Source organism: Crotalus tigris, unplaced genomic scaffold (assembly GCF_016545835.1).
Source record: "Crotalus tigris isolate CLP2741 ecotype Arizona unplaced genomic scaffold, ASM1654583v1 scf7180000019856.1557650, whole genome shotgun sequence".
Classification (NCBI taxonomy): Eukaryota; Metazoa; Chordata; class Lepidosauria; order Squamata; family Viperidae; genus Crotalus; species Crotalus tigris.
Window position 1 is genome coordinate 818,972 of NW_024097742.1, and position 12,903 is coordinate 831,874.

At 35.4% G+C, this 12,903-nt stretch overlaps 2 protein-coding genes across 5 annotated transcripts in view; one reads left to right on the top strand and one right to left on the bottom strand.

Moving 5' to 3' along the window:
* TECPR2 (tectonin beta-propeller repeat containing 2) overlaps window positions 1-7,874 on the bottom strand; it is a 44,140-nt gene extending 36,266 nt beyond the window's left edge. For all 4 annotated transcript variants that reach the window (XR_005559322.1, XM_039364794.1, XM_039364793.1 and 1 more), the window contains exons 1-4: window positions 7,741-7,874; window positions 4,909-5,146; window positions 943-1,071; window positions 469-600 (exon numbers count right to left, since the gene is read on the bottom strand). Coding sequence is in view for 3 of the 4 variants with exons in the window: in XM_039364794.1 (XP_039220728.1) it covers window positions 469-600; window positions 943-1,071; window positions 4,909-5,127 (480 nt within the window). In the remaining variant the exon portion in view is untranslated. The remainder of the gene's footprint in view (window positions 1-468; window positions 601-942; window positions 1,072-4,908; window positions 5,147-7,740) is intronic.
* On the top strand, window positions 7,814-12,329 carry LOC120317858 (cyclin dependent kinase 2 interacting protein). Its single transcript, XM_039364795.1, has 5 exons — window positions 7,814-7,942; window positions 9,012-9,171; window positions 9,393-9,516; window positions 10,084-10,210; window positions 11,607-12,329. Exons 1-5 carry the CDS (start codon window positions 7,936-7,938, stop codon window positions 11,807-11,809), a joined length of 621 nt encoding a protein of 206 aa, XP_039220729.1. The 5' UTR covers window positions 7,814-7,935; the 3' UTR covers window positions 11,810-12,329.
* The last annotated feature ends 574 nt before the right edge of the window (window positions 12,330-12,903 follow it).

The window sequence follows — 12,903 nt, forward strand, 5'->3', positions numbered from 1 at the left end:
CTTAACCTTCTTCTGTTGCTGCTTTTCTTTGGAGTTATGTGCTACACAAGTTGTCTTCTGCTCCTCAATCTGGACTTGTTGAGACCTAATAGATGGCGATGCACATACCCCCAGGACCGAAGTATAAAAATCTTTTGCTTGAGAAACAGTATTAAGTCTATGACATGTCCCCAGGTAGTTCACCACCATTCCAGTCGGAATATCCCATCTGAATAGAATTTTTCTCTTTTTAAGTTCATTTACTAGAAAAGCAAACTCCTTTCTTCTTCTTAAAATTTTAGATGGGATCTCCTTAAAAATTATGACATAATAATAGATGTCCTACTTGATGGCTCCCCAGAGGCAGTTGGGTGGCCACTGTGAGGAAAGATGTTGCTGGACTACATGCATCTTGATCTGATCCAGCAGGAATCTATATTCCAGGATTCAAATTTTGGAAAATAATGTTTTAGTCAAATAGCTATTTACCTGATCTAAATCCAAAGCAGAATAAACTATTTTTCCTCGGTCATCCCCAGAAAATAACTTCATTCCATTAGCACTCCATGCCAAGGCTGTAATGCTACTTTTGTGAAAACCAGACACATTAAATCTCCGAAGCTGCAAATAAAGACATCATGTATCAATACACTGTATAAAAAAGAATGAAGGGAAAAAAGAGGAAATATATATTGGATTGATTCATTAGTCTAGTTTACAACTTGGTATTTTGCACTTTGACTATTTTGTTTTAACATATACATGAAAGTTCATTGAATATGCTAATGGAGAAAGGAAGGAAGGGGAGGAGAGAGGAGAGGAAAAAAGCGGAGAGGAGAGAAAACTCAAAAACCTATTGTATTTGAAATCACTAAATAGATTTTTTTAGATGTCATAATTAAGGAATTACACACTTAATTGGAATAAGTCTTGACTAGCAAAAATTTCACATATGGTCCTTACTTGTTTGTTTCTCCCAGGTAATGAAGAAACTAGCTGAAAAATAGCAATCTTGCCTGAAACTGTTCCCACTGCAACAAGATCATCAAAGCAGTTTAAGAGTTTCACAACGGTAATGGATTCATTCTTCCCCTGATAAAACAAAAACAAAATGATTATAAAATGAAGAAATAAACTTTACTTGTTTAGGTCAGAAGATACTATTTTTAAATCAGGACCTGGAGGTGGTTTAAATACTATCTGTGTAAAAAGAAAGAATTAAAAAGTGAATCTCAAAATGTAGATCTAATAAGTGAATAGCTCGATTTAAGTAAGAGGTATGAAACTAAAAGTATAAAAACTGAACGCTGTCATCATGTTAGTGACTCAGAGATTTTGTCACACATCTTCTTTGTTTGGGTGAGAGTGAGAAGATTATGGATAAAAATATCTACAAATTGTACAGCAATTTTAGGCATTATATTGCTGGTCCTAAGATGTTTGTTTAGTTAGTCATGAATTTATTTTAAGGCCCTTCTCCATTTCTGCAGCAGATTTATTTTTTAACACCATACAGATGAACAATTGCATTAGTTATATTACAAAATCTGAAAAGTGTTACTGCTGAATGTTGACGAAGATTTTACGTTATCTTGCTGCTACTACTATTTGTTTTTAATTAATAGAATTGTGAACATATGAACATATGAACATTGTTCATTGTGAACAATGAAAGGATTGCTTTTATTGCAAACTGTTATCAATTTAAGGTGTTGGTTTTAACTTTTAAATCTTCATACAATTTTACAAGCAAACATTTCCTTTTTTATAAACTTGTTCAGTAATTATGATTTAAAAGCTTTTTGAAGACACTAATACTCATAAAGAATACTTAGAGAAGGCAGGGGTACACTTCCTCCTCAAAAGAACATTGCTGGGCCCAACAATCTGGACAACTTTTGCTGTCTCCAATCTTCCCATTCTGGAAGAGTGTTGTTGGAAAAATGGTTGGCTGCAGCTTCTAAAAGTTCTGGAGGAAATAAATTATCTGGACTCTTTTCAGTTAGTTTAAAGCATATCACCGAGACAACACTAATCACACTTGCAACTATCCTAGATTTTTCATGGTATCCTTCTACAGCAATCAAGAATTTAGGAGTGGGAGACCCAAGTGTCATGATAATTATCTTATTTTCCCCCTGGCCAGTACCAGTCACTGTTGACAAGAGGAGAGAGATTTAAGGTTTAGTTCTTTGAGGGATATCTCTCTCCAGCTATTTCTTCCCATCATATAAGATAGAGCAGAGTTGGTTGGCTCCAGGTCCCATCTATTAAACAATGTCATCTGATGGAATCCAAGAAGCATGTCTTGAGTCTTTCAAAGATTCAAACAGCTGCTGTCCTTTAAATGAACCTTGAAGATCTGGCTCTTTTCCTGAGCTTTAGGCCAGTGGCCCCCCAACCTTTTGGTCACCAGTGACCAGTTCTGTGGAGAGAGGTTTTTCTGCATCCTGTGGATGGGGCTTTACTTGTTTACGCGGACTGGTTTCTGGCATTCTGCGACCCAATGCTGATCCATGGATGAGGGTTAGGGACCCCTGCTTTAGGCTACAACAGATTGTGGAAATCCCTTTGCAAGGGGCTCTTATATCTTTTCCCATGTTCCCATAGGATGATTATTTTCCTTTTCTATTCTCTACTGTTCTAGTTCTTTAGTGTTCTCTCTCTCTCTCTCTCTCTCTCTCTCTCTCTCTCTCTCTCTCTCTCTCTCTCTCTCTCTCTCATAGACACAGACTCTATATATCTATATCTATTGCCCTGTCACTGAAAAGTTGGGTGGTTTTAAAAAAATGTATCCTAAAAATGTATTAATGCTACTGAAGATTTTATTCTCCCATTAGGAGAAGTCCTGTACTCTACTGATGGGCTGTCTGCTAAAACAAAGCAAGGCTATGGCATACACAAACCGGGAAGCCTATATTTGTGGAGCAAGAACAAACAGTATTTATTCACAGAGAATATGCACGTATAACACTTGTATCCATTCTCAGTAGTTAGAGAACTGATAAACAGTACCAAAGAGTTAGATATCCTGCATACCTCAGTTAGAAGTTAGAAATAGGGATGGCCTGGATCAAACAGAATGTGTATTAGGTAACTCCTGGAGCATTCATTAGACAAGACTAAGGAATAAGGATGATTAGAGACCAAAAGAATGATTTGTTAGCTCATTACTAAAATGTTTATTAGATGACATTTCTTATATATTCCGCCTTGTTCCACCTTCTGCTTAGTGAAATTGTATAAAGCTCTCTTAATCCTTTGTTCTGGGTTCTGACATTTTACTGGCTGGGACCACTCTTGCTGAAGCGCTTCAATAAAAGGAAACAAAACCTGCACCTCATGTCTGGTGTTCTTCAGCGGTTTTGGTACCAGGCGCAGACCCAAATTGGGGACAACAGTACAAAGGTATGATGCACTAGAAGAAAAAATGCTTCTTCATTGGGGGCAGAGATTGTTTTCAACTTGTATATGAACACAGCACTCTCCCAGCTGTTTTCAATGTACTTCACTGTCCTCAGCTATGTAGCAAATAGCTATAGATACTCAGCATAACAATAAAGCAATCATGAAAACCATCTGAATTAGTTTTCCACTTAAAGAGCGAGTACTATTTTCTGGGAGCATTAGTTTTCCAGGCAGCAAATGCTACAGAGTTTTAAAGAATCACAGAACATGTATTAATCTTGATGTACTAAAGAATCATTTTAACATTCCCAGCCCTCACTATATCACGTATTCACGACAAGAGGACAAATAAAATTCACCTATCCCCAAATCAACCTCCTTGGCTGAGCCAAATATAGGTAGTCACAATTGTGGAGCCCACAATTTCTGTTGTTAAGTGAGTTTTATCCCATTTTATGACTTTTCTTGCCATAGTTGTTAAGTAAATCACTGCATTTAACAAGCAACATAGTAGTTAAGTGAATCTGGCTTTCCCACTGACTTTGCATGTTGGAAGGTCGCAAAAGGGGATCATGTGACCACCAGACATGCAACCGTCATAAATATGAACCAGTTACCAAGTATCTGAATTTTGATCACATTATCATGGGGATGCTGCAAAGATCATAACTGTGAAAAACGGTCATAACTCTCATTTTTCAGTGCTGTTGTAACTTTGAACAGTCACTAAACAAACTGTTGTAAGTTGAGGACTACTTGTACAGCATATATTCCATTTCTGTCATTTACTTTGGAAACAATTGTTTATAAGAAAAATGGTATATAAATGAAGTGATAGTGATGAACAGTATAGCTTATGAATGAAAACATAAATTTATACAGTAAAAAATATCTTTGCCTTAAGTATTTTTTAGGATGTAAATCAAATACAAGTTCCTAAAAAGAGAATGAGTACAATAACTACAAAATAAATATTTTTAATCTTGTTAAAATTAGTTAAAAGAATTTTGAACCTTATGTGTTTAGCTACTGTATTTTTGAAATGCTAACTTAACCAAATATCCTAAAAGACAGAGCTATGACAATATTAAAATATGGTTATAGATTGTATTTTTTTTCTTCTCTTTCCTTATATTTTTTATTTTTATCTCATCTTATTTTACTTCTTTTTTATATATATATATATCTTTTCTTCTTTCTTTTCTTTTATTCTTTCTTTTTAAGTAATTTTTTTTCTCTTTTTTTTAATATCTATGTTTTGTTTTGTTTTTACATATATATTATTGTTAATTATCTTATAAGCTTAGGTAATGTATTTAGATATATTAATGGTTTATATTTTTTTAATTTTTTTTAAGATTTTTAGAAATTTTAATCAAGCCTATATTCAGCTCTGGGAAGGTGGGGGGGATGGACTGAGAGGGTTGGGGTGGTTGGGTAGGGTTGTTGTTGTTTTTTTCTCCTTATTTGTAAAAACTTTTAAAAATTTTCAATAAAAAAAATATTAAAATATGGTCTTACCTCAAAATTGTATTTTTTCATCCGATTCAAATGCCTGCAGTACAAATACAGCATGCCAATACTGCTGCCAACAGCTATATAGTCCTCATTAGTGTCAAGTGTAGTCAAGTAAACCACAATGGAACGAAATCCTTTTTGGATTTTTGTAGGAATGGCATTGAGAAGGTAGTACAAGGGGCAAAACTCCTTGAAGATAAATGATGGGATCACTGATGCCATAGTAAACACAGTGCACTACCTATAGATTAGAAAAGATATATTTCATATACTCTTATAGCCCATGAAAAAGCATTTTTTAAAGAGCAAAGGTCTCTAAAATTCAGTCACAACAAATAACAAATAGAATACTCCTTCCAATTAAAATGTAGATTTTTAAGTCATCACATAAATGTTTTAGATCTAATTCCAAAAATTTTCTTTATGTAGTATAGGTATATACAGTACTAAGGTATCTACCTTGTTTATTTTTAATCTAAGATAATTGATGCCTGAGATGATTCAAAGTTATAATTGTTTAATTTGTCTTTGTTTCTTTATTCATACATCAGACATACCATACTATTGCTGAGTAAAATATATTAAACCATCCATTATGGTTTTAAATTTTGGCTTTTGGATATAATATTAACCTTATTAACTATATAATCTGGGTTATATAAAGTTGTTCAACTTAAATATTGTTCAGCATTATGTGAATGAACCTTAAGCTGATCAGTCTTTTCGTCTCCTCTGGCACAATCCTAGGGAGAAGAAAAGAATCTTTCACATTTAATTATTATGTCAGGCACGTTGGATTAGTTATAACTATTATGATAGTGGATTCCTTCACAGTTTAGAATTCAAATGTAATGCCAAACTGAAAATAATTGAAAACAGAAGCAGAAGTTTTCTGAATTTCACCTCAGAAGCACAATGAAAGAAAAGTATGAGATGAGGTAAACTTATTTACATATATTTAAACATATTTCTTCTGCACAAAACTGCACATATTTGTGCAGAATTGTCCAAACTGTTGCCCCATTACAAAGATGGAACATTTAATGTTGTGCACCAAATGAGCCATTCTGTTTATTTAAGAAATTACCAGAGTTATCAATTCTACCCCCCAAAGAACAATGTGAATGTTTAGTTAAAATATTTCATTGTTGTTGGCTTGCAGTGAGAGGTAATAGAAAAAGATACCCATTTGTAGAATCCATATAATAGAATTCTAGAGATGTGCAAAACTATCAGTATTGGAAATGAAACTTTTTGGAGAACTCCAGAACATTGATGAACCTCATTTTATACATACATACATGTATGTATGTATGTGTATATTTTGAATATCCATTATAAAAATATGAAAGTGAAAAGGCAACATATCTCACTGTACATATTTGCACGCTAATATAATGCATTTTCATTTGACAGTCACCTCATGCAATATGGATTATAAGATTTAATAAACAGTTTATTCCTCTTCTGGTTTAGGAATTAAATGTATTTCAGGATTTCTTATCATTAGGAAAACAGATGAATTTAAAAGGATATACAGTAATTAACAGAACTACTTTATATAGTTTCAAGTAAGGTAACTTATTTTTTCTTCCGTTAAATTTTGTCCAATTCAGAGACTGCCTGCTAAAGTTCCTGCAGTTTTCCTGACAAAGTTTTTTTTTCAAAACTAGCTTGCCATTGCCTCCTTCCTAGGGCTGAGAGAAAGGGCTGATCTTCTAAGTCCAGTTCCTCTAAAGTACAATATTTCGCTTCAGCAGATTTTCCTTTCAACTTCCTCCAAAGTAGATAGTTTATTCAATGGATCTAAAATATTTATGTGTACCTCTCCTTAATAATTTGCCAGAGTGCTCAGCAGCAAGAAGTCCCGCAACTGTAATTTTCCCTGAAAACTTTAATAACTGATGAAATTTCAATACCTATTCACAAGGAAATAGGACAGCTCTAAAGAAATACACAAATTGTGTGCAAAACAAGAGTTTTAATTTTCATATATTGAAGTTTTTTTATACTTAAGAATGCAATTTTATTAAAAATGTAGGACCACAACTTATATAAAAAAGGAACCATTGTCAACAAACTTTTCAATAATTTAGCTCCTCTCCATTCACTTTTAACTCCATTCACTTCAGTATTTTGGTTGTACAGATTTTTCACAAAATGTGGAATGCAAGATCTTAGTGGGGCAGTGAGCTATATATCCTTCCAGAACTTTAGGTCAGTGGGAAATGGTCTACAAGGAGACAATAATATATTAGTAAACATAGTAAACAGATGATTTTGAAAGGCAGATGGTTTTGAAACAGATGGTTTTGAAAGGCAGGAGCTAAAATGGAGGGGAAATCCATCAATTCAATGGACACTTTTCTGAAACCAAAAAGTGTTGAACCCCCAATTTTCATCAGCACCTGACGGGTGCTTTTGAGAGGCATTTCCAGAATAGGGCAGCAAAACATAGTTTAGTTTTAGTTACAGCTGGCAGAATCCGCTTCCACGCGTTTTTAATGTCAAGTCTCTAACAGAGAGCTAACCCAATTTCATTCTTTTGAGCAAGTGCAGATGACTGTCAGCGACCACAGCAAGCATACAAGCCATTTAAAGGGGAACCAGATTTGCACCAGCTAGTTCCGCCTCAGCATCTTTTTCTTCAGAAGTTAAGGGAGAGGGAAGAAGACTGGCAACTCGCCCCCCTCTCCTCCACTAACGAGAGCAGAGAGCAGAGCACAGCCAGGCAGCAATTCTTTCGAGACATTAGCCCCCAGATCTTAGCAACATGGCCCTTGGAAACCCAGCGCTCCCCGCCCGCCTCGCCTGACTAGGCCGCAAACTCCCTACCTCAGTAGGACCCGGAGCCCCTCATGATCAACAGGGAAGCGGTAGTCGCTCCCTCCCAGGCCTGGCTACGCTGGGAAAACAAACCCAGCGCCAGCGATCACAGCCGACGAGGAGCATCTTAGCCAGGCGGGGCCGGACGTGAGCGCACTTCCGAGAGGTGGGATTTAGGAAGAGGGTCGCTGGGCGAGGAGGGAGATGGCTGGTGAGTTTTCTGAGTGAGGCAGGTGGTGGCGGGGAGGGTTTCTCACTTCTTCGCTGGACCGCGGCTAAGAACGTCATGTTTTTGAGCGGGGAGGGCTTTCTGTTTAATGGGGGCGGGTGAATGGAGTAACTAGAGGCCGGGTGGCAATGTTTCTGCGCGCCTCTGTTGACGCGGATTGAAACCCACTGAAAAGAAAGAAAATCTAGTCAGGCGACCCTTTCGGTCTGACTTTGTGGTACGAGGTCAATTGACTGAACGCGCGGGAAAGATCCAGCGTTGGAGATTCTTAGGATAGGTTCTTAACAGCGAGCGAGGCAAAACTTAAATACGGTGGAGTGGGTTGTGGTTGTCTAGGTAGGCGGCACATCCTGTCACATCCTGGTCTTTTCCTTGTGCCCAGATGTAGACTATAAATCTGGTTTACAAAAGCACAATTGGTCAGTTTACACAAGCAAACAATTCATACAACAATTTAATGTGGTAACTGAAAACCCAAAGCAAGACCGGGAATAGAAATTTGGTTAGAAAACTACCAGAAATACCATATCGTTGCTGAGAAATCTTAGTGGATATCTCCTTCAATCCCCAAGAACAGAACTAATGAGATTTTTAAAAATAGTTTTAGTTTGTAGCTCAACCAGTAGTAGGAGCCACCCTTTTGTATTAAATTGTGGGAACCAGTTACCACATTAAATTGTTGTATGAGTTGTTTGCTTATGTAAATGGACCAATTGTGCTTTTGTAAACCAGATTTATGGTCTACATCTGGGCACAAGGAAAAGACCAGGATGTGACAGAAAGCATGCCTAATGTGGAAAATGTTATCTGCTTCTTCCAGGTTTTGCATATTTATTTTGTCCAGACAACATTTAAACCTGTTTTCTATTGACATATACTTCAGATAGTGTGGTCCATATATGACAGGAAAGATTAGTTTTTTAAAATTTAAACAATTCAAGATCTTTAAAAGATCTTAGAAGTAGATCTTTTAAAAATAGAAATAATAGTAATAAAGTCAACTGAGTGAGTTATTATGATTTAAATTATTTTAATTTTGTCTTTTGATAAGCTAGTAGCACTACTCCTAGGACACCTGTATTGCCCATAAGTGCAAGAAAAATTAAAGATAATGCAGCAGATTGGCACAACCTAATGATGAAATGGGAAACCTTGAATGATAATGGATTTTCTATTGCTACCAAGATTGTGAACATCAAAAATGCTACACAGTAAGTACATTGAACTAATTTATCAATATTCTTTGTGCAAAACTCATTTTTATTTCATTTAAACTGGATTTTTTTTAAAAAAATGGTCATGTGATGCATTCAGAGGTTTAAAGAGATTATGTTAAACAAAGATGATTCTCTGTTAGAATTAGACAGTAAGATGAGAGATAGTAAAAGCATTTTTTCTTAAATACTAAATGATTTTTTAAATTATTTATTAGGTTTAAAGACAGCAAATTGGAGATAGAACATGAGGATCCCTCTGACCATGAAAGACTGTCACTTAATTATAACATGGAACTGGAGCAGTGCTGTACGGAACTACTTGGGACTTTTAAAAATTTGGTACTTCTTACAAAAATCTGCTGAGAAGCATTTCTCTATTGACTAGTCAACAGAAGCATATCTGCAGCAAATTGTCATATTATCTTTTAATTATTATATCAAGCCTAATCAAGATAGCAACCTTTAACATGAAAACATAAAGATGTAAAGCATATAAGCCAGATTTTAAATGAATCTGTACTATGCATATTAACTCAGGGGTGCCAAATATGCTTTATCACTATTGCTTACCTTGTCTGTGACCCTCTTTTCAAAATTTCTTAACTGCTAAAATTAGTGTTCAAGCAATTTGGCTCAAAATGTTTACTGAACTTATTTTATAAATGGTGGGGGAAAAATTTGGAGGTCACTGTGATGAGATAAGTTAAGATTGAGTTTAGAGTGATGTTATTGTATAGAGTTTAATTAATTATGAATAGGAATGAACTGAGATGTTGGTCAAGTCTGATTTACCATGTTCAATGTTTTTCAACTTTTTCTTTTTTTGTTATTTAATAAAATTTATTAAAAAAATGTTTACTGAACTTTAGCTTCTAAAATGTTGAGTCTTGTTCTCAATTTTGCTAGGCTAAAATACATGAGAAAATGGAAAAATTGTGTTCAACAACTAAAGGGGTCTGTGATCTAGAAACATACCATCATGCAGGAGAACCCAAGGCACCATTATTTCACACATGGCCTGTTTTCTATTTCTGTAAGTAAATCTGTCTTTTTGTTGAGGACAGTTTATTTGAAAATGATAACAATGAGTCAGTAGCCCTTGAAACATGTCCTTCATAAATTTATCAGATCTTTTTAGTCACATGTAAAAAACAAATGTCCAAATCTCTTCCTGGTTAGCTTCATTGGATGATTTTTGGTTGCATTTCCTTATCAACTTGTCTACATTTGCAGTTTTATATCCCTCTTTTCCCTCTCAGTTGCCTTATTGCAAGCTAAAGACATTCTAATCCTTTCATTAGGGAAAATGTTCTATACTTTATTCATTTTGCTGTCTTCACTTTTTTCAGCATGAGGTCCCAGTGCTTGTGACACTCGCACAAGTGAGGCCCTGAGCGTTCATGTAAGTGAGGTCCCAAGTGTTCATTTGAGTGGGGCCGTGAGCACCTGCAACACTTGCACGAGATCCCGAGCACCTGCAACCCTCACATGAGTGGGGCCACGAGCGCTCGCAAGCTTGCCTGAGTAAGGCTGCGCCCACACACTAGCCAGCCATTCACACGGCCTGGTTACAAATAGGCCATGAACCGGTAGTGTGCTGCGGCCCACAGATTGGGGACTCCTGATCTAGTCCAGCCTATTACCCCATGCAGGAATTCTTACACCATTCCAGATAAATGGCAGTTCAGTCTTTTCTTGAAAGCCTCCAGTGATGGAGCACACAGAGCTTTACAAAACAAACTATTCCAGTTCTAAAGCTCTCACAATCAGGAAATTCATCATTTCTCTCTCTCTGTTAAGGTTCCACCTGTTTGTTCTTGTCTTACTTCAGGCACCAAAGAGAATAAATCCAGTTCCTTTAATTATGCTTTGTTGGACATACCAACTTTATTCATCTCCTTTGCACTCTTACCTTCTTCTTGGGCTTCCCCTTCTTAATTATCTAATAGTCCAGTTAACCTAGTCACTGGGACAAGGTTAAATGCCTTGCTGATCTCTGATGAGTAATTAAATGTATTCAGATTGGTTGAACTTTAGTTATGTCGGGAGAATATTTCATCTAATAACTGCCATTTTCAAGATTCTATCTTGTAAATTGAAATAGATGTATCCTACAGTTTAAACCAAAATTATCAGTTGTATAAAACCTTGCAAAAAAATTCAGAATTTACAGTTTTTCTATTCAATAATTAATATTGTAAGGTTTAAAACTAAATTGTTATGTATTGAGGTGAATGTCTAGTAAATTCATAGGCATACTGTTTTCTTGGCAGTAATAAGATTCAAGTGCTAATCATGTCTGATCTACTTTAGATTCCAAGATCAGCCAAATTTTATGCAAGTACTGTGTTGCAGGATGCTGAGAAATGTGTCACAAAAATAGGATATGAAAGACAATACAGGACCATTTCTTTTGATTTCTTTTTCAGATGATATCTCCCTCAAGCTCTTAGATATGTATTCGCAGGAACTAAAACTCAAGCACACTATTGTGGAAGAAATTGCTCATACTGCTGACCAAGATCTACTGATGGTCTATTTATCATCATGGTTATATCAGCCCTACATTGACAACAGCAACATTGTTTTATTAGAAAGTATGTTGTTAGAAACAGGGCACAGGCAGTTATAACTTTACCTATTTATTTCATATATCACCTTAAACCTTTAAGTAGCAAGAGATATAGTGCTAATATTGTTATGGATTTATATTTTATTACACTTTTATTTGCAGCTTATTTGTAATAAAATTCTTGCATTTTTATGATTTATAAAGCTGCTTTTTGTTCCATATATCACAAAGCACAGTTTCATTCTATTTTGAAATATATTATGAGCAACATGGTTATTTTCAGAATAATGTATAGTTTATCTGGGTATGTAACTGAGCTGTCAGAAAATTAGTGATATCTAAGTAATTTAATCTTCCCTAATATTTATAACATATCAATATGTGGGAGTAGTTTCCTCGATCTCCTCAAACTGGATAAAAGGTATCAAGGAAAATCTACAATCTTGTACACTTCTCCACTTATATGAAAATAAACCTGCATAATTATATATATTGTACATAAATATACACAATGTGCAGAAGATATAGTTTCTCTACTTTCAGACTCATACCTTGATTAAACATTACTACTGGCATATAACTTATGACGCTTTGTGATTAATACAAGAAAACAAGCAATAGAGTAAAAACTTCAGATTGTGCACATCAGATTTACAAATATGCCAAAACAGAACAATTCCTGAATAGGGTAGTTATTTAACATGTGAGTGTTCAAGTCATCATAAAAAAAATTACAAAAACCTAGCAAGATCAGCACAGTTCCCTTCCATTTTCGGCAACATAGTTACCAGATGAAACTCTCTTATAATAGTATCCTAGTATGTAACTGTTCAGTATCTGTTCATATTGTATTTATATTCTCTGTTTTGACTTCTTCCATCCCAACAAAATGTTGGAAAGATTACGTTAAGGAAATCAGAACTTTGTCAGCAGGATGACTCTCAAACAACTGAAGAGAATGGGGACAAATTTGCCATAATAAGAAATTCCAGCCAAATAAAGATGATGTCCAAAAATGGGCCAAATCTGGCATGGAATTTACAAAGAAAATAATTCTAGCAAAAAATCCCCAATGCTTCCTTATGGGAAAAGGGAGAGGGAATGGTGCATCTAATCCTTTCACCCTATACCCCAGGTACTGATACTATGAATTA

Excerpts from the sequence above, each read along its gene's own strand:
- LOC120317858 (XM_039364795.1), top strand. Across the intron at positions 9,172-9,392 it reads AACATCAAAAATGCTACACA|GTTTAAAGACAGCAAATTGG; the intron begins GTAAGTACATTG and ends ATTATTTATTAG. Across the intron at positions 9,517-10,083 it reads TTGGGACTTTTAAAAATTTG|GCTAAAATACATGAGAAAAT; the intron begins GTACTTCTTACA and ends CAATTTTGCTAG.